At 38.4% G+C, this 19,062-nt stretch overlaps 2 protein-coding genes across 2 annotated transcripts in view; one reads left to right on the top strand and one right to left on the bottom strand.

Annotated features, from left to right (window-relative positions):
* The window catches only part of LOC140243863 (uncharacterized), a 34,892-nt gene extending 31,087 nt beyond the window's left edge, over positions 1 to 3,805 (top strand). The window contains exons 6-7 of the mRNA XM_072323536.1: positions 679 to 939; positions 1,627 to 3,805. Coding sequence (XP_072179637.1) covers positions 679 to 939; positions 1,627 to 1,842 — 477 coding nt within the window. The 3' untranslated portion in view covers positions 1,843 to 3,805. The remainder of the gene's footprint in view (positions 1 to 678; positions 940 to 1,626) is intronic.
* A 4,345-nt stretch (positions 3,806 to 8,150) lies between these two features.
* The window catches only part of LOC140243864 (ATP-binding cassette sub-family B member 6-like), a 28,132-nt gene continuing 17,220 nt past the window's right edge, over positions 8,151 to 19,062 (bottom strand). Inside the window, exons 16-20 of the mRNA XM_072323537.1 lie at positions 17,817 to 17,890; positions 15,848 to 15,948; positions 13,791 to 13,903; positions 12,133 to 12,296; positions 8,151 to 8,768 (exon numbers count right to left, since the gene is read on the bottom strand). Coding sequence (XP_072179638.1) covers positions 8,642 to 8,768; positions 12,133 to 12,296; positions 13,791 to 13,903; positions 15,848 to 15,948; positions 17,817 to 17,890 — 579 coding nt within the window. The 3' untranslated portion in view covers positions 8,151 to 8,641. The remainder of the gene's footprint in view (positions 8,769 to 12,132; positions 12,297 to 13,790; positions 13,904 to 15,847; positions 15,949 to 17,816; positions 17,891 to 19,062) is intronic.

Here is a 19,062-nt window from a genome sequence, read left to right as displayed (position 1 = left end):
AAGACCCCTCCAAATTTTCTTGAAATAGTATGTTGGAACCATTGTACTCTGGGTAGTCTGGGGCACTGTGGCATAGTGGCTAAGACTCTTGACTTTGAATTGGAGGTCCCGAGTTCAAATTTTGTCAAGTGCCTATGTCCTTGGACAAGATGTTTTTATTTACCATGTCCCTCTCGACCCAGATGTAAAATTTGGTACTTGGCAAAGCGAGGGTAATAACAATGGCAGGACCGTCTACTAGAACAGTGGCGACACTGAAGAGGCTACCCTGGATACAGAAGACAGGATATCATTATACCATGCCTCTAAGAAGGAGTCCTGAAATTTGAACTTATCTGACTCTAATGTTAGATTACAGATTACGATTCACACCCATGTATGTTGGATAGCTTATCTGAATTATTTATGATGACATCAAGTAAGTCAAAGACTTGTAGAGGGCCATTCAACAGATCCAATCCTGAGCCTGAGGAGTTCCATGTGATGTATCCTCAGGGTAGTCAATTTATGCAATCTGGATTAAAACTAATTATGCTTCTGTTTCCATCGATTATTGAAATTTGCCCAAATATCATTAGAAAGTTAAAAACTAAAAGAGGAGAGGTATTGATAAATTATGGGTTTGTGTTTTTTTCTCAGCATATTGATAGTGTTTTTGGTTGGTTTGTACCCTTGCAGGCTGATGAAAATGAGCAGTACACTGTGGCCGAGTTCCTCCATGATATTGCAGACTGCAGTGCAAGACAAGTCTATATCATTGCTGACCAGAGCTTCTCGGGAAGACTAGTCAGTGCCCTGGAGTCTGCCCCTGAGCAACACCACCCGAATGTGGTCATCTTCACCAGCGGAGGGAGTCTGGAGTATTCATGGAACAGCGAGCTGACCAGCCAGTGGGTCAACTCCAACCACACCACGATGTGTGTGGACGACATCTATAGGGTCAGTATGTTAACAAACTTTGACCATGACACATGTCAAAATTTCTTTATGTGATTAAGCATTATTCTGCATAATTATCATAATTTCATTTGGTTCTGCAGCTTCCATCACATTCTACCAATCAAGCATACCATGTAGGGGAGTGCATTGTTTTACTAAGCATTCAAGTGGTAGGCAAAATACTTCCAAATATTCACATACCAATCTATTAACTTTGTTCCGCATGACACTTTGTGTTTGTGAGCCCAACTAGAGGACATCAACTCTATAATGCTTGGTGAAGGGCATTTGTAACTCTATATATAGGCCTACCCTACTTGGGTGTGATTTTGTGACTTACTTTTTGAGTCACCCGTATCTCACTTGGTTCCAATCCTGGTGGACATTTGTCATTAAAAAAAGCTCATTATGACATAGTTTAGCAGTGTACTAAAAGTTACAATGCATGTCAGGAAGTTCAGGTCCTCTTGCACATCATTCACATTCAAATTCAACATGTTGAAGTTGAACTTGTTTGTTCAATATTTTATTCTAAGTTGATAAAAAGGCAGGTTGAATATTTAACAAGAATAAAAGATATTTTAAGACTGTTCTCCATTCATTCTACTCTGTGATCTTTGCTAAATTAATGTCCTAAAACTTGAATTTGATCACTTTTCTCCCCTTTGTTTCATGTCTACCGAGCAGGACTATCAGGAGAACCTGACGTCGACGCCTCTCATGTTTGAAAGTTCATGGAATGCAGCAAACACCACTCTGTTTGGCGCCCCCTGTGACACCCTTCCCTTCCTCACCCCACACGAACTCCGTGTCACCTACATGGGCTGCCAAAACCTTCCCATGACTCTCTGGTACTTCCAATTCCAGTCTGCGAGGACGTCGAGGCACAGTCGCAGGCGGTAGCGCCCCCTGGTGGTAGCGCCCTCAGTCGGGAATGGATGTGACATTGCAAATATTTTGGACTTTATATGCACAGTTGTGTGGAAAATACTTTTGTTTGTTTTTTGAAAACAGACTTTTCTTTATGTTGTGTAAGTACTGTTTTGTCTTTGAGCTTTGTCGTAAAGACTGTTGACAAATCTCATAAGAGTATTTTATATATATTTGAACAACAAATCTGAGTATGTATTGCTACAACTCTGGCAGGTATGGTGTGCATAGTATGTCACAAGTAAACGAAGTGATAAAAATGATACCTTATTTATGAAAGCATAATTCATCAGTTTTCTTTTTAAAGACTAGAAAAGAAATATACAGTAGCTGCTCTTTTTTTTTAAAACAAATTAATTACAAAAGCAGTACCACTGGTTTGAAGTATCATGTACCCGAGTTGGGTAAAAGTCAATACATGTCTAAACTTCTTGATTTCTGTGTACAAGTCTAATTTATAACTCGCACTCTGTACACAGGTAGAAGTAAAGGTAAGAAAGTGTCCCAATTTTAGGACTTACAAATGTTATTTCATATTTGACACAGCCAAAAAAAAATCAGCTAATCTTTCTAGTCACAAGTGGTGGCTGTTTTGTCATTCATTCATGGTCAGGAAAAACTTCATGGGTGGAGCATTTGAGTAGCATTTGTAAGAAAGAATGAAGTAATTCCAAGTCAGCATCGCTGTGTGTACTCAATGTACTAATTTGTTTTAATGTGTATGTAAATGAATTATTGGACAGGACATTGTGCTCTATGTAAAGAATATAGATAAGATACAAAAGTGAGAAGTTGCTCATAAATAAGGGCATGTTGCAGATATTTTCTCCAGCAATAATTCTGAAGAAAAAATCGATCTGCTCCATGTTTTGGGTGATTCTTTAGTTTAATGTAGAGATGAGGAATCACTTTTGTCTTATAACAAAATGAGATTCAGAGCTTTAAAGTAGGTTTTATTCTTGCCAGTAAACCAGTAAATCTTATATCCAGGTTACTGAGCACCATATGAAAGACCCAGTTTACTTTGCCTTATGATGATCTATGTTTTGTCGATTGTAAGTAGTGGTTCTGTGTGCCAGGCTATACCTGTATGTAAATAGTATCTCTGACTGTACATTTTAAAAAAGGAATTATGAAAAGAGAGAACTATTGCCTACAAAAGGTTAACTTTCCTTTTTGTTGTTGCTTCGTAGGGAATACACAGTAAACAGAAAATGTTCCAAAAACAAAACGAGCATGTATATTAGATGAATGAAGCCACTTTGACGATACAGGAATGTTGAAATTTGTGATGTGTTACGATTCAGGAGTACACGCAGCTCGAGAAAAAAATATCATTATGGATACAGGACAAACAACGTTGATGCTTCTGTTTACATATGATTGTTTTAACTACACATTGTCGATGATAACAATATCAGCAAACTTCACAATAAAACTTGGGTTCTGGGTATCAGTGAAAATTTTGATTATTTCCTGATGAAGTTGTTCACACTGCCATCATACAGTAACCTTCTGGTGTACAATATTTATTTCAAGTGAAGTATAATCTCGATGAAGGAAGGGAAGAATAAACTTTTGTAAAATGTTATAACATTGTCAGTGATACATCTAAAACAGAATCACTGGAAATATTTGCTTTGAGAAATGGCACAACTGGCAACACCACACAAAGAAAAGATTGGAATACTCCTGTTTCACACTGATATATAAGCAACACTGAGTTGGTTTACCATGATTTCTGTTTTTCTCGTACAACTGTATTTGAAATCTTACATTTCCAATTTCACTGTACCTTCTTCTGATAAAGATGTAGGAGATCTTAACACATCAACCTGCTAGAGTCCGACACTATCTCTTGTGAGTGTACATACTTTAGCTCAGGTGAGTTGACAATAAAACAATATGTACTAAGTATTTATGGTTGAGAGTGTCATGCCATCATAATTTCAAGCCTTGTTCAATATTTCGTCTTGGTAGCAAACTCGCAATGAAATACATGAACACCGTGTGATTCCAGTTTTGCATTTTCGAGAAAGTCTGCTTTTAATGCGAATTGCTTCAGGTACAAATACAATGTAATAAGACTTCTTTCTTAAATGACTATGGTGCTGAAAAGTTCCTTCTTATTGAACATTCAATCAGAATTCCAGCATATTCTGACATTGGACATTGATCAGGAATAATGCACAAATCAAATGCATCAAATGTGGTGGTTCTTTTATCTACAACCTTAACCATCCATCCAAGGATGTAGTTTGCTACATAGTACTTTTCTCTCTTTTTTTTTTTCAAATCATTACAACTTCTCAGTTCTGTCCACATGATTACACTATAGAGCACCAAAGTGTGATGTCATAGCTATTCATTACCATGGAACAACTTCAAGACTATAGCTGCTAACCATGCTGGCACCTGGTTCCAATCCAAGCTATGACAAAAGACTGTGGCATCATCACTTTGGTACTCTATATGCAGGACTCGAGAGAAAATCATTCCTTTCAAAACATCACACAAATTTTACATTTATTAATTCCATGGAAAAAATATATCAAATGTCAATATCTATAACAAATTTGCATATCAAATCACAAACACAAATGTATGCCCATAATAGCAAGGTGCTCTACAAAGTGACTTTTCAGAGCTAAATATCACTTATTCTCCTCACTTTTTCCATCAATCCACTATATCCATACACAAATTCAGACATTCATTCAGTATGTGCACACACACATGTGTATATTGTCAACCACTATGTATAAATACTACATTACTTAATTACACATATTTCTGGTTATCATACAGTCAGTCTGGGATGGTATCAGCAATCATCATTCAACCACGCCCACTGGATTGACTGTTCTATGGCTGTGAGTAATACATGTACATTGTACACAGTGAAGTAAATTTGAGATGTACATAAGAGTATGGTTATCTGACAAATGAGACCTGCACCATTTACAGGCGACTCCCATTATAACAAAGTCCTTGGGACCGGCAGTGTTTTCTCTTGCATTATTTCGAAATTAAATTATAACAGAACAAATAATACATAAAGATACATCAATGATAATTTTGGGACCTGAATTTTATTTCATTGTATCTGAAATTTCATTAGAACTGTTTTTGTTATAATGGGAGTGCACTGTAATATCATTTTATGATAGGATGAGATATGAAAAGTAAATTACAGTAGGTATCGATACAAAACATCCATCGATACCACATTGGCTCCAGACATCTTCTACACCTGAACACACATACACACATACATACACCAGTCATCTCAATGATACACCTTATGAAAGACAGAATACACTGCAAGCTATTATAGTTGTCTTGTCATACAACAAGCCCATCACACAATACAGTCAAATCTTTACACCATCCTATCTTTACAGACATACACCACTGTTGTCTCCTACACAGCCAATTACACTGGTGTTCTACACCAATACCCTGTGTCTACCTTTAAAGTGTAATTCCATATCATATTCGGGTTGGCTTCACTGATTACAGTAAATCAAAGAGTGGTGGAGGTTTCATTAGAATTGGACTTAAAGAAAAACTGCATGCAATTTTAACCTTCCAATATCGTCACTCATCAGTGATTTACTATGTACACGTATAAATCACAAATATTTAAACCGTCTAACCTGCTTTAGCGGCCACCTGCTGCAGTGCATTGTATTAAACCCACGTTATAGTGGACACAGACCCGCACGCAACTGCAGCCGACATGATAATTCAGCGAGTTTTTCTGCTTTGCAGCTGTGGCAGTCATTTATGACCAACAATTTAGTGATTGCCACTGCTGCATTCACCCACCATCCGGGCATAATGATTAACTTGGGAAATGCTTCCTTGCCGTATGCACGCAGACTATTACAGTGTAATAACTCGATCACTAACGGCATTCTTCAATACATGTAACATGTGCATATATGTACATGTATGTACACATAATGCAAGTACTTACACAAAAGTAGAGGTAAACAATGATAATACATGTACATGCATGCAATACACACAAAGAGAGAGATAACCCGTCTATAGAGACCACCTGTCTCTAATGATTGAGATAGGGGATTCAACTTTTTGCAAGATAATTAGAAACCCCTCATGAAATATGCAAGCGCATACAATTCTAAGTGGAATTCATGGTTCATTTGATGAAAATTGGCTTTAAAATGGAGGAAATACAAAAAAAAACAAAAAAAAAAAACAAAGTAAATCAAGGCGGTCCTAATAAAGAGTGGGTCCAACCTTTAATCAAGACCTCTTTGTTTTTGGATATCTCAGCCATTTCAAACACAATTGTCATCTAATAAACTTTGAATACCTCTTAGAATGTATGTTCTTTCAAAAGAGGTTTCTCATTATCTCACAAAATAGCTGGAAACCTGGAACCGCATCTAAACCAAAACTACACCAATCTTTCAAAATGCCACAACTTTCTCACTTCATGTTCGACTCGGATATTCTTCTTCTTCATACCTAAGTCAAGTTCAACATGATCTGGAATTGCACTTCTGTTTTACAGCTGCTAATCACACACAAAGGATACCAAATTACAATGGATGCTTCGAGGTGTCTACACGTCAATGTTTTATGATATCCTCATACTCATAGAACCATAAAATTTTGCAGAAAATGCATTCGAGGCATTCTATCTAGAAGCCATGACATGAAATGTTCTTTCATTTTTCCCAACAATAATCAACCTTAATACTACATGTACATGTACTTCACTGACCAATTTCTACATAAACCTAACATGAGTGATTTCACTTGGCACACATAACTATACACACAAAAGAAAGCTGTGACTATTAAGACGTCCAATAAGCTCTCAGTCTACCAAATAAATACATAACTACAACACATTAGTAGAACTGGTAGATTTCTGGATGCAACCATCACTCTGAACAGAAACAAAGCAAAAGTATCCAGTAAATGTGGAAAGCAAATCAAATATAAACTTTGAGCAAAAGACAAAGGACATAATCAACTGATGCAAAAATATATATTCTATGCTAAAAAAAAAAAAAAAGTAAATCCCAGTATTTCACATAATGAGCAGATAAATCTACTTCACATTAAGTCAACCCTATAATGAGTCAACCTCACTAGGGGTGTGTTCAAATGCTCTCCTAAAGGGCACCATAGAGTACCATACCCGTGCCAGAGGAGCACTCCAAAGTGTACTGACCATATCCTCCTACGCCACAAGTGGACCACTTCCCAATGTGCTTCAAAAAGCACATCACTGGTGAGTTAACTCACATTACACCACAGGTGAGTTAAGTTCACATTTAGTCAACCTCATACTGAGTCTACCTCATATTGAATCAACCTTATGTTGAGACAATCCTACATAAGCCAAGCACTTAGCCTTGACAATTCTGTTCTAAATGCAGGCAAAGCAAGGTAAACTGAAGAAAAGATTTCAAGCAAAACAGATTTGCCACAAAGAAGGTTGATGGGACTATCACACAAGTCTAAAACCTACTGGCAGCTGATGAAGACCCTTCATTGTGTTTCTCATCAATATTCCAAATAAATACAAACATTAGCATGATGTATTGCAAGAAAGATATGAGAAATAACACTCTGCCACATCACACTATGATAGAACTGTACAAATTTTAGAGGCTGGACTCATACACAGTCCAGTTTTACACATCTTCCTTATTCATCCAAGGCAAATTGTACAAGAATTCTCACAGAAACTGTCTAACCTCAAGGACATCTAAAGGTTGCTTGAGGAAATATACAGCTTTGTATCAAAGCTTTCATGTGAGACTGTAATAGATTTCCCTGCTTAATTAATAAGTTATCAAAGGTCACCCTTACTGTACCAGCAACTTTGAAGGAGTACCGGTATGTACGATGCTTTGAAGTGTACATGCCAAAGCACAGAAAGAGTCAAACACATGACTTTCCTCTGATTCACTTTATAATTCTTGGTGCTTTCTACCCTCATTACTATCATGCTTCTGTGAGATTTGGCTTCTTTTTCTACACTGTATCAGGTAGGCAGTTTAGTTAGCAAGACAATTCTTTGGCAACAGGTACAGAGTAACCCAAAATGCAATGACTTCCAGGCATTCAAGGAAATTCACCCGTGCTGCGTCTGTGAGTTTGGTGATACTTGCCTCTATCCAAGCTCGGACATTATCACAAATATTAATACACTACATGTACAATTACTAACTACCTATTACCACCTTGATTGGAATCTAGGACTGGATCTATTTTGTGTCTCCTGGTCCTTGATTGGGATCTAGGACTGGGTCTATTGTGTGTCTCCTGGTCCTTGATTGGGATCTAGGACTGGATCTATTTTGTGTCTGCTGGTCCTTGATTGGGATCTAGGACTGGGTCTATTGTGTGTCTCCTGGTCCTTGATTGGGATCTAGGACTGGATCTATTTTGTGTCTGCTGATCCTTGATTGGAATCTAGGACAGGGTCTATTTTGTGTCTGCTGATCCTTGATTGGAATCTAGGACTGGGTCTATTTTGTGTTTGCTGATCCTTGGTTGGGATCTAGGACTGGGTCTATTTTGTGTCTGCTGGTCCTTGATTGGAATCTAGGACTGGGTCTATTTTGTGTCTCCTGGTCCTTGATTGGGATCTAGGACTGGGTCTATTTTGTGTCTCCTGGTCCTTGATTGGGATCCAGGACTGGGTCTATTTTGTGTCTCCTGGTCCTTGATTGGAATCTAGGATTGGGTCTATCTGTGTATCTTGGCCCTGGACTGGGATCTAGGACTGAGTCTGCTTTGTGTCTCCTGGTCCCTGGCTGGATCCATTGGCAGCCTCATCCTCAGTCTGAAGTTGTTGTTGCCACATGTCCGCATAGATTCCATTCAAATCAAGAAGCTCCTCATGTCTGCGGAAGAAAGATGTCTAGGATTAGTGATGACCCTTGGGGATAATAATATGATTACAGCTTGGCAAGGGTTTTCTTTTTGTGGAAGAGGTTATGCTTTGCTTCCCTTTTAGTCGTGTTGTCATGATTTTGAACAAATAGTTTTATACAGGTTATGAACTCTTATAATCTCATTTTACTCTTCCACTTTCAAGTGCATGGTTATTTATTTTGAATTACATTGATTTGTTGGAATTATTGTATCTGAAAGAATTTCTGAAAATGGCAATAGAATATGATTTGAACTGAAGTAAAATCAAACTATTCTAGATAGCATGTAAACTTGTGGTATGGCATTGTTTTAAACCTGTCTTGCTGCTATGAGCTGGAACACCTGGTTAAGGGCAGGTACAAACCACTAGATCTCGTTAAACTTAGGTATTCTTACTTTTACTGGATTTCTCAGGATGACATAAAATTTGAGAAAAATCTTTGAGGGGCTGAGCTTTAATATAGTGGTGGAAAAAATGACCGATTGATTGAAATCTGTGAAACATATGCACTTTTTGGCACCCAGGGGTATCAGATGTCAAAACAGGGCTGAATTGGCATTGATACCATTACCTCTGACTGCTAAAATTTGGCAGCCATGATGATGACAGTGTGTAACTATGCATCTTATTGAACATGAGATGGCGCTACAAAATATTGTAACCCGAGGTTTGATGGTACCCCGGGATACTGTGGTGCATCATTACGTTAAAACAGTTCCTGAATTTGTGATGCGTAAACCTACTGACATCAGTGGGGACATTGCATTGGATTTGAGGGGAGTAGAAACTGGTCGAAACAGGTAGACAAATGCTACAATATAAAATCACATTGCTAGTTACATGAAATCCATGATTGATATTTAGTCTGGGGCTACAAGTGGGAAACCTGTTTGCCCCGCACATGGGCATGTCAGCTTACATTCGTCATAGAATGTCTGTTGGTGCATATACAAAGTGTGACAAACATTTTTCACAATTCAAATTTGCATAAGGCAAGGATTATATGTGACTGTACAATGTACATCACAAAACCAACAAAAAGTCGCACGCCCTGATTTAAGGCGAGGACCAAAATGGGTGAAACAGGTCAACATAGCTCCTCTTCAGTTTTGCATATTTTCTGAAAAAGCAAACACTCTTCTTCTACATCATTCTAAAATTTGGGACCATAAAATGAATGGGAAATTGTGTTTTTGGCAGTTTTTCTAAAACACTTTTTTTTTGTGGGGGGGGGGGGGGAGAATAGTGCGATTAGGTACATCTGTATGTCTTTGGGTGTGTTTATGCTCAATTTGCGAAGGCAGAATCAGCGTTTTGAAATGCTGATTCAAAACGCCGTTCACGGGAGCACTGTTTATGCTCACTTTCTTTGAGCTTGGAAAGAGCGTTTGCGATTGCTTCGCTGACCTCAGCAGAGGCAGGTCAAATTGGGGTGCACGCTTTTTTGGAAGTTCTGGCATGAGTGTGTGTATTGTCCATGTTCCGTAGCATGTCTGATATAATTTCGATTGCTTTACTAATACACACGTACATGAACTGTAGACAATGATAGGAAATATGAGTATTTATATCATTGACAAATTGTTGACAAAATCGGAATGTATGATATGTAGTGAGCTCTTCATGCATTAATGTGTCTGTCACCATGTACAGTAATGTACCAATAGGGAGTTCGAGGGATCAGCACCTGTAAATGGTGTTTCGTAGCACAGTAATCGGAAGGTCGGCTGGCCTGGCACGCGCAATTTCAAGTGAACTGGAAAGGTGATGGAGATGACGTAATTTAAACGCATATGTGATGTGAATTGCGTTTATGCTTCCCCATCAAACATGATTAGTCAGAAACGCCGATCATAAACGCACTTTTTTGTGTGTTTTGAAATGACGTTTTGAAATTATATCAAAATGACTAGGGACGCAACCGCATTTTGAACTAAATGCGTATCAAAACGCTGATTCTGGCCCGAAAAGGGGAAGCATAAACACGGCCTTAGAGGCCCCTTCTCATTTCTCACAAATCCTTTAACACACTCTTCACTTTTAACTCTAATAATAAGCAGTACCTGCTGCATGCTATAAGGATTAGAACCAACACTTGCTGTCGGGCGAAAGCTCGGTGGTCTAGTGGAGATGACGCCTGTCCGGTGATCAGGAGGTCGTAGGTTCGAATCCTGCTCGAGTATGTACGCCCATGATTTTTTATCATGGCTACTACTAAAACACTGATCAATTCAGTGCTTATTTACGTCGATGTAGGGCAATTTGTCAATCAGTTGCAATGAAAACATCTCGACGGAAGAATTTCATGAATTTGAATAACTCTAATAACTTTTGAAAGGATGATGCTACTGCTTGAAAGCTAGTAGTAGTGGTTGATAGAATGTATTAATAGAGTGTGCCTAATTTCAGCTTAATCTGCTAATCCCTTCGTTGTTGTTGCAACAGTGTTCTACATCCTGTTTTTTGTCCCATGCATTGCACAGCTAGCACTGCTTGGCAAGATTAAGCGCTTGAAAGACCCTATACAGTTGTACCCAATACTTGGAGCCTCTTTTCTCTGTACACACTTTTCCAAAGTGTGTGCTTTCTTTCTCATATTTAGATAGGTTAGGGGAGTCCATTTGAACTGAGTTATACATCATTTCAAAGGTTAAAGTCTCCTCTTTCAGAATCCGCCCTTAAAGGGACTGTACAGTACTGGTTGAGGTAGGGATTCATGTTTTGAACATTCCTAAGTGAGATAATGAAAAGCCTCTTATGAAATATGAAAGAGCATGTAATTTTAAGAAGGATTCAACGTTTATTTGATGAAAATTGGTTTTCAAATGGCCGAGATATCCAAAAAAGTGCTAATAATAAAAGGCGACATGCCCCAACTTTATTAGTATCTCTTTGTGTCACCTTGTTTTTGGATATCTCAGCCATTTCAAAACCAATTTTCATCGAATAAACTTTTGATACCCCTTAGAACCGCATGCTCTTTGACATCTCATAGAGTGGTTTCTGAATATCTCACAAAACGTTAAAAGCTAAATCTTCACCTCGACCAGAACTGTACACACCCTTTAACCTGTTGAGAAAAGGCTGATTTTGCGCAAACACGCATTTCCCACAGACCCTTGCCCGAGTATACTCGGGAGTCATCTTCAATGGGTTAACTACAAATTCATGTCTGGCGACTTTTTGTTGGTTTTGTAATGCAGGGTCACATATTCAAACTCCCATGGTGAGGGCAAGGCTAAGATTTTTACACTGGCCTCCTGGTGAATCCAGCCATGGGTTTGGAGGCATTGGTGAGTTTGCCTGGCCAAGAGACAAGGCTGTTCACTCACCTTCCTTGCTCCACAATGACACCATCTTGGAGTACAATGATCTGGTCTGCATTGATGATGGTTGAAAGACGATGAGCTACGACGATGGTGGTCCTGTCTTGACACACATTAGCAAGCGAGGCTTGGATATTCCGTTCTGTCTTGGTATCCAGTGCGGAAGTAGCCTGACCGTAAGAAAGAGACAATTTCTCGATTATCTTTCTCAAACCGGAGCTAAAATTTTTACTTGTACCAAATTCTGTCATCTAATACAGCTACTTATACTTTATAGACATCACAGACACTATCAGGGCTAATTTTCATAGACTTCATGATTCCTTGTATCAGTGCATTTTCAAAAAGCAGTGTATCATAGCACAATCCTCTTGTCAAGATTAGTTCCTTACCTTGCATTCCTTAAAGGACAAGTTCACCTTCATAAACATAAGGATTGAGGGAATGCAGCAATATTAGAAGAACACATCAGTGAAAGTTTGAGGAAAATTGGACAATCTGTTCAAAAGTTATGAATTTTTTAAATTTTTGTGTTGGAACCGCTGGCTGAGGAGACTACTAAGGATCGTGATGTCATATGAGTACAACAGTATATAGAAAATGTAAAGAAAATACAACATATTTTCACTTTTTTCGCATAATAAAAGAGCACTTGACTTGCCTCTTTCTAAAGGCAATGGGAATAATATTACCCATAACATATGTCAGTAACGAGTCAAGGGAATGTGTACTTTTTTCAAAAGATGAAATTTTGTGAAATTCTCTTTATATTTTCCTTATATTGTTGTACGCATGTGACATCATATACTACAGCAGTCTTCTCATCCAGCGGTGACTGGACAAAAACTTCAAAAATTCATAACTTTTGAACAGATTGTCCAATTTTCTTCAAACTTTCAATGATGTCTTCTACTAATATTGCTACATTCCCTCAATCCTTATGTTAATGAAGGTGAACTTGTCCTTTAATATTACAAATTCTTGCTTCTAGAGAGTAAGTATTTGTGTAATGAAAAAAGCAGCTACTGCTACTGTTCTTATCACATCTACATGTATGTACAGTTTTCACTTGTCGTGTTGTCATACAAAGGCACATGGCATTGATGACAATAATTCCCTGACTGAGAATGCTGAAAGAACCAAAATGAATGTAGTGTGCAGTGACTTTGAAAGAACAATGTTACCTTGAAAACTGAGATAAAAAATAGGATCCTGATAAACTACATGATGAAGATCAAACAAATGGATAGTGCAATAGATTGTAGTATTCATAAAACAAGGACGTACCACAGCAGCTATTAACAAGGTCAGCTTGTGGTTACAGGAGATAATACGTCATTAGTTTTATCAGTTACATGAAATAATATGTCACTAGTTTTTATCAGTTACATGAGATAAATGGCATTTAGTTTTTATCACTGAAAACTGCCACCACCATAGACAAGAAGATGTTTTTGTGGCATGGAATTTTCGTAAATTGGAGCCACTGGCCTTCTTCGCGGCTTGAAATTTTGTGGATTGCCGCTGGCATTCAACTCAAGTGTAGACAAGAAGTTGTGCATTCATTTTAAATTTCGCAAATTTTGGCTCTCATGAAATTCCCGGAATCAAAATGCATGCACAGATTTCTGGTTTTACAGTAATTTTGATATCGGTCTCCTCACCTCATCCAAGAGAACAAATTCAGGAGCCTTGAGGATGGTTCTAGCGATAGCGACTCTCTGCTTCTCCCCTCCACTCAGCTTCAGCCCTCGTTCTCCCACCACCGTGTCGTAGCCTGTGAGAACCAATCATCACTTTCATGTAACAGCTCTTATCATTTTTCCTTTGTCATACATGACATATTGAATAAAATTATTCCACAATTAACAACTTTAATACTGCTAAAGAAAAAGATATACAATATGTAGGCCCAGAATTTTTACAGAGTCACCATGAAAAAGAGTAAAATTTCCTTGTTAATTTCAGAATAAGATGTCACTCATTCCCTACTTTTTATTTTCTGTTGAACTAACTTTGCAGCTGATGAGAAGAGAATTTACCAAATCATGTATTAAAAACCGTATCTGCTCTGTTATAACTCTGGTGTATCAACAATTTGACAACTAAATATTTTCTTTTGATGATCTTTACTAAAGTACCAGGAGCTGATACACCCCATAATAAATGGACCAGCTACTTCCCTATTTAAAAATAGCCCTTGAAACTCCTAAAGAATAGGGATATGTGATTGTTTGTATGACCCTTCATCACAAAACCACAAAGAAGTTGCCAGACATGAATTCTTAGATAAAGGCAGATTCTGAAAGAGCACATTCTAAAGCTTTAAAATGATGTACAACTCAATTCAAGTGGACTCTCCTATCCTATCTTAATATTGGAAAGAAAGCACACACTCTGGACAGTGTGAACTGAGAAAAGAGGCTCTGAAGTACAGGGTGTATTCAACCGCTTAATCTTTACCAAGCTGTGCTAGCTGTGCGATGAATGAAACAAAATGGGGGGGGGGGGTGTTTACTGAAAAAAGAGTCTTTCAAATCTAGGGTCTATTCAACTTTTCAAGTGCTTAATCCTCATCAAGGCCCACTCTGTGCAATGAATGGGACAAAAAACAGGATGTACAAATCCATAGTAACCACAATGAAGAGTAAGCTGAAATTTTGCCCACTGTATATTAAGTACACTCTATTCATAAGTATTTCCAGCTTTCAAGCAGTAGCAGCATCCTTTCAATAGTTATTAGAGTTGAAAGTGAAGTGTGTAGAGGGTTTTTACATAATGCCAAGGGCCAGTAAAAGTATGCATAATCACATCACTCTACAATGAAGTGTTGTAGAAAAACTGCAAAACTTCACACTTTTGCAGTCACTTTATGATCCTAAACTATACAGTTACATGGCAGAATTTCTTTTGTGATGCACGGTCACATATAAAAAAGTGTTCTGCCCCTGGACCAGCATAAATGTTCCTCTATCACATTATCATGTTCATCCAATCACTAACTGATACTGACTAGCATATACAATATAAAGGAATCTGATACCTTAGTGTTTTATTGCAACTAATTGCCAAATTGCCTTCATCTACACAAATAATCCCTGATTATATATTGTTTTACCACCAGCCATGGTAAAAATCATGGGCATACATACACAGGTCGAACTTGAACCAATGACCTTCTGATTGCCAGACAGATGTCATATCCACTAGACCAATGATTCTTGAATCACTGATTTGAACACAGAGTACCCACTGATATAAGGGACAAGAACCATCACCAACTGTTGAGCAAAAGCTTGGTAGTCTGGTGGAAATGATGCCTGTCTAGCAATCACAGGGTCATTGGTTCGAGTTTAACCCAAGTATGTTTGTCCATGATTTTAATAAAGACTATGACAAAATACTGAATAATCACTGTTTATCTACGTCGCTGAAGGGCAATTCATCAATCAGTTGGAATACAAAACAAGTTAGCGTAAGACTCATTTTAATGTTTCTATAACAGATATACAGTGCTATACAAATGCTGTGGATCATCATCATCATCACCATCATCACCATCATCACCATCATCATCATCATCAATCTGAATAACTTGGTGTTGTGATGAAATTCAGCGGATGCACTGTGATAACAGCTTACCTCCTACAGTTTATAATGTGAGAAGCCTTTAGATAGGGAAACCCAAGGCGTGTGACCTGGTAGATTATAAAACATTTACCTTCTGGAAAAGACTGGATACGAGCATGAATGTCGGCTGCTTGGGCTGCTTCTTCAACCTCATCATCAGGACAATTCACTTTACCATAGCGAATGTTATACCTAAGGGGGAGCAGCAAAGGAGTAGGTATACAACTGAAGGACCAGTAATCAGAACAAATGCTACAGAATATGCAATTCCTGCATGTTATTAAAAAGAAAGGCTATTCTAATTGCAACAATAAGAGGGAATTAAATGTCAACATGTTGCCGCTGCCATTAATGACGATGATGATGACAATGGTGATGATGGTTGTGATGATAATGATGATGACGATGATGATGATAATGAAAATGATGATAGTGATGATGGTGATGATAACGTTGGTGGTGATGATGATGATGACGATGACGATGATGATAATGATGATGATGGTGATGATGACGATGACGACGATGATGATGATAATAATGATGATGATGGTGATGATGATGATAATATTCATAGTGACAATGATAGTAAAGGTCATGCATAGGTTCCTCTGTACTGATATTACATGATTCAATGCTAACATGATTCCCAAACCACACAATCTGCATTAAGCCATACCATCTAGCTTCAGAGGGTTTGGGGCTTCTTTGTTGTTGTTGTTTTATTTTGTTTTTATATCAATCTCAAACTCACCCTGGATTGTAAAATGGCTGATGACAAATTTTTTCAAGTTGTCACTATATCAAAGTCCTCCAGCTGGTTTGAAAAAGATGCATTATCTACCTCTCACAGAACAAATGCCTCGAGACCAATGATACAATATTTGGTACACTGGTGTAACAACTAAATCCGCCATTTTGTTGAATCATTATTTTTTTGCTCTTTTTTCTGTTCTTTTTTTTTTTTTTGCACTATACCCTGGATACCCTACCAAAAAATGGGTGAAAGTAATTCTTAGTACTTTATTCAAGAAGATTCTGTTGCGTTACCAATGTTAATACATCAAAAGGAATCCCTAATTTAACTTTTTGTGATTATGGTACCCATAGCATGATGCTAATGCCCTGCCGCAGTGGTGGTGATATGAGGCATCACACGTTACCCCGGGGTACCGTAGTACCTCAGGGTACCACGTTGTGTAGCACCACCTCATGTCCACTCGAGGACAGCCACAGATAAATGCATGCACCGTGTGTGCGTGTACATAGTCATTCCCATGCCACTGCATGTTATACTATGCATGCATGGTACGCTGTGCTAGCAACAGCGTGTGCTTCAACGCAGTGCAGTGCAGTGCAATGAAATGCAGTGGCTAGCAAGAACATGGGGCAAATTGAACGTTGAAAAAAATCACACCAAATAATTTCCCACTTTTTGGCAATCCAGGGTACTACCTTAAAAAAAAATAATAATAATAAAAAAAAATATAATAATAATAATAATAATTCAACAAAATGGCTGATTTTTATTCGGTACCCCAGGGTACCATTTATGTCATCATACAGGCAGCGCATGCATGTGTGGATCAGCAGCAGTGCTCAGTGGCAGCATCACCAGTACCACTGCACTATGCTTAATCACACCACTTACAAAATAAGACATCATGGGCTGAGTTTGGGGGTTAAATGGTCTCCATCTGAATCACTGTCCAAAGTTATCACAACATCTTTAGAAAAACTTAACTAAGACAATGACTACCATTGTAATTACTATGAACATGTCATAATAGGCATGAACTGGCATTGGGATCGTTATCGCTGATCACTAAAATTTGGCCACAATGATAGCAGTGTGTAACTGTACAATTTGGGAAAACGAGGTGGGGCCACACAATGCCATAACCTGGGGTATGATGGTAGCCTGGGTTACGACTCATCAAATCATGTGGTGGTGCATTCTTCATGCTAATTACCCACATGAAGCATTTCTTGCCCTGGTACCATGGACACCCTCAATTAGGAGGAGCATCCTGTAACCTAGCAACACAAAGGATACATACTTGATGTCGTTGTTAAACAGTACTGTGTCTTGAGGCACAACACCAATCACTTTTCTCAGTGATCGCTGGGCAACCTGTCATGGATCAAAAAGGTGACATCATGGGTCAGAGGTCAAAGGGTAGTGACATGCACAAATCCTGATATGAAGTGATTTTTCTGCTACATGAAAAAGAAAAGCTAAAGGATGCTTCTCTCTATATTGATCTTAAAATTGGGTACCTTCATCATGAGCAAATATATTTTGGTAGAAGTAGCATTATCTCATTTTTAAAATTTTCTTCTATTCTTCAACTCCATCTGTATACCCTCAAAAACTTAACTCTTTGTGTGCTACAGGTGTAAACCCTGTGTGCCACATTATTCTGAGAACTGCAACATATATGCCCTGTCAGAAAATATTGTTTTCCACAGCCATGTAACTTTTCATAGAAGCTTTCATACTAGAAATGCAGTGAAGCAGAGTTTTGGAAAACATAAAAAGCTTTACTGTGATGTGAATTTCTTGACAAAGTTGTGGCTACAACGCTTTCAATACACGGTCATGGCAAATTACAATTTACTGTGTGCGAGGTTGCACATTGTGAAATTTTGTAAAGTTGACAAGCAGTTGACTGAGTTAGGTGAGTGAACATGACACAGAAAGAGTTAAAGGCGCATAGTCCCGGTAGTGTAGAGGGCGCTGTTGATGATACTGCCGATCACTGTTAGCATTAGACACAAAGATTGCCGAAGTTGAGCTGTCATCAAGAGTAAAGCGCGTAGGTGTTGCTAAGTAACGTTGCCTTCATTGCCTTCTCTGCGCATCACGCAGTCTGTAGTAATGTCAGGGTGCGTGCATATGTGCTTCTTATCATGACATCACAAAAGAAGTTTGCTAAAGCTGTCATTCCCCTCAGCCGAATCATGAGCCGAACTGTGATCGGACCATTTACTACAGTAGATTGGACTTCTTTGGACTCGGGGAAGTGGGTCACATCATAAGCGCTAAAGAGGAGTCAATAGCATAGGTCTCTATAGGAAACTTGCGCCATGCGCCCGCGTACGCATTTGACTAAACCATCGGGACCATGTGCCTTTAAAGTCTCTCATGACAAACTTGTAAGTCAATTTTGTTTTCCTGGCACACCAGTGATTCATTTCAGACTGTTGACACCAATGGGATGAACCTCTCCTGCTTAACCCATTGAAGACGAGTCCCGAGTATACTCAGGCAGGTGTCTATGGGTAATACGTGTTGTAACAAAA

This window comes from Diadema setosum, chromosome 20 (genome assembly GCF_964275005.1).
Source record: "Diadema setosum chromosome 20, eeDiaSeto1, whole genome shotgun sequence".
In the NCBI taxonomy this organism is placed as follows: Eukaryota; Metazoa; Echinodermata; class Echinoidea; order Diadematoida; family Diadematidae; genus Diadema; species Diadema setosum.
Note: the sequence above shows the minus strand (reverse complement) of the source record. Positions and strands in the feature narration are given on the sequence as shown.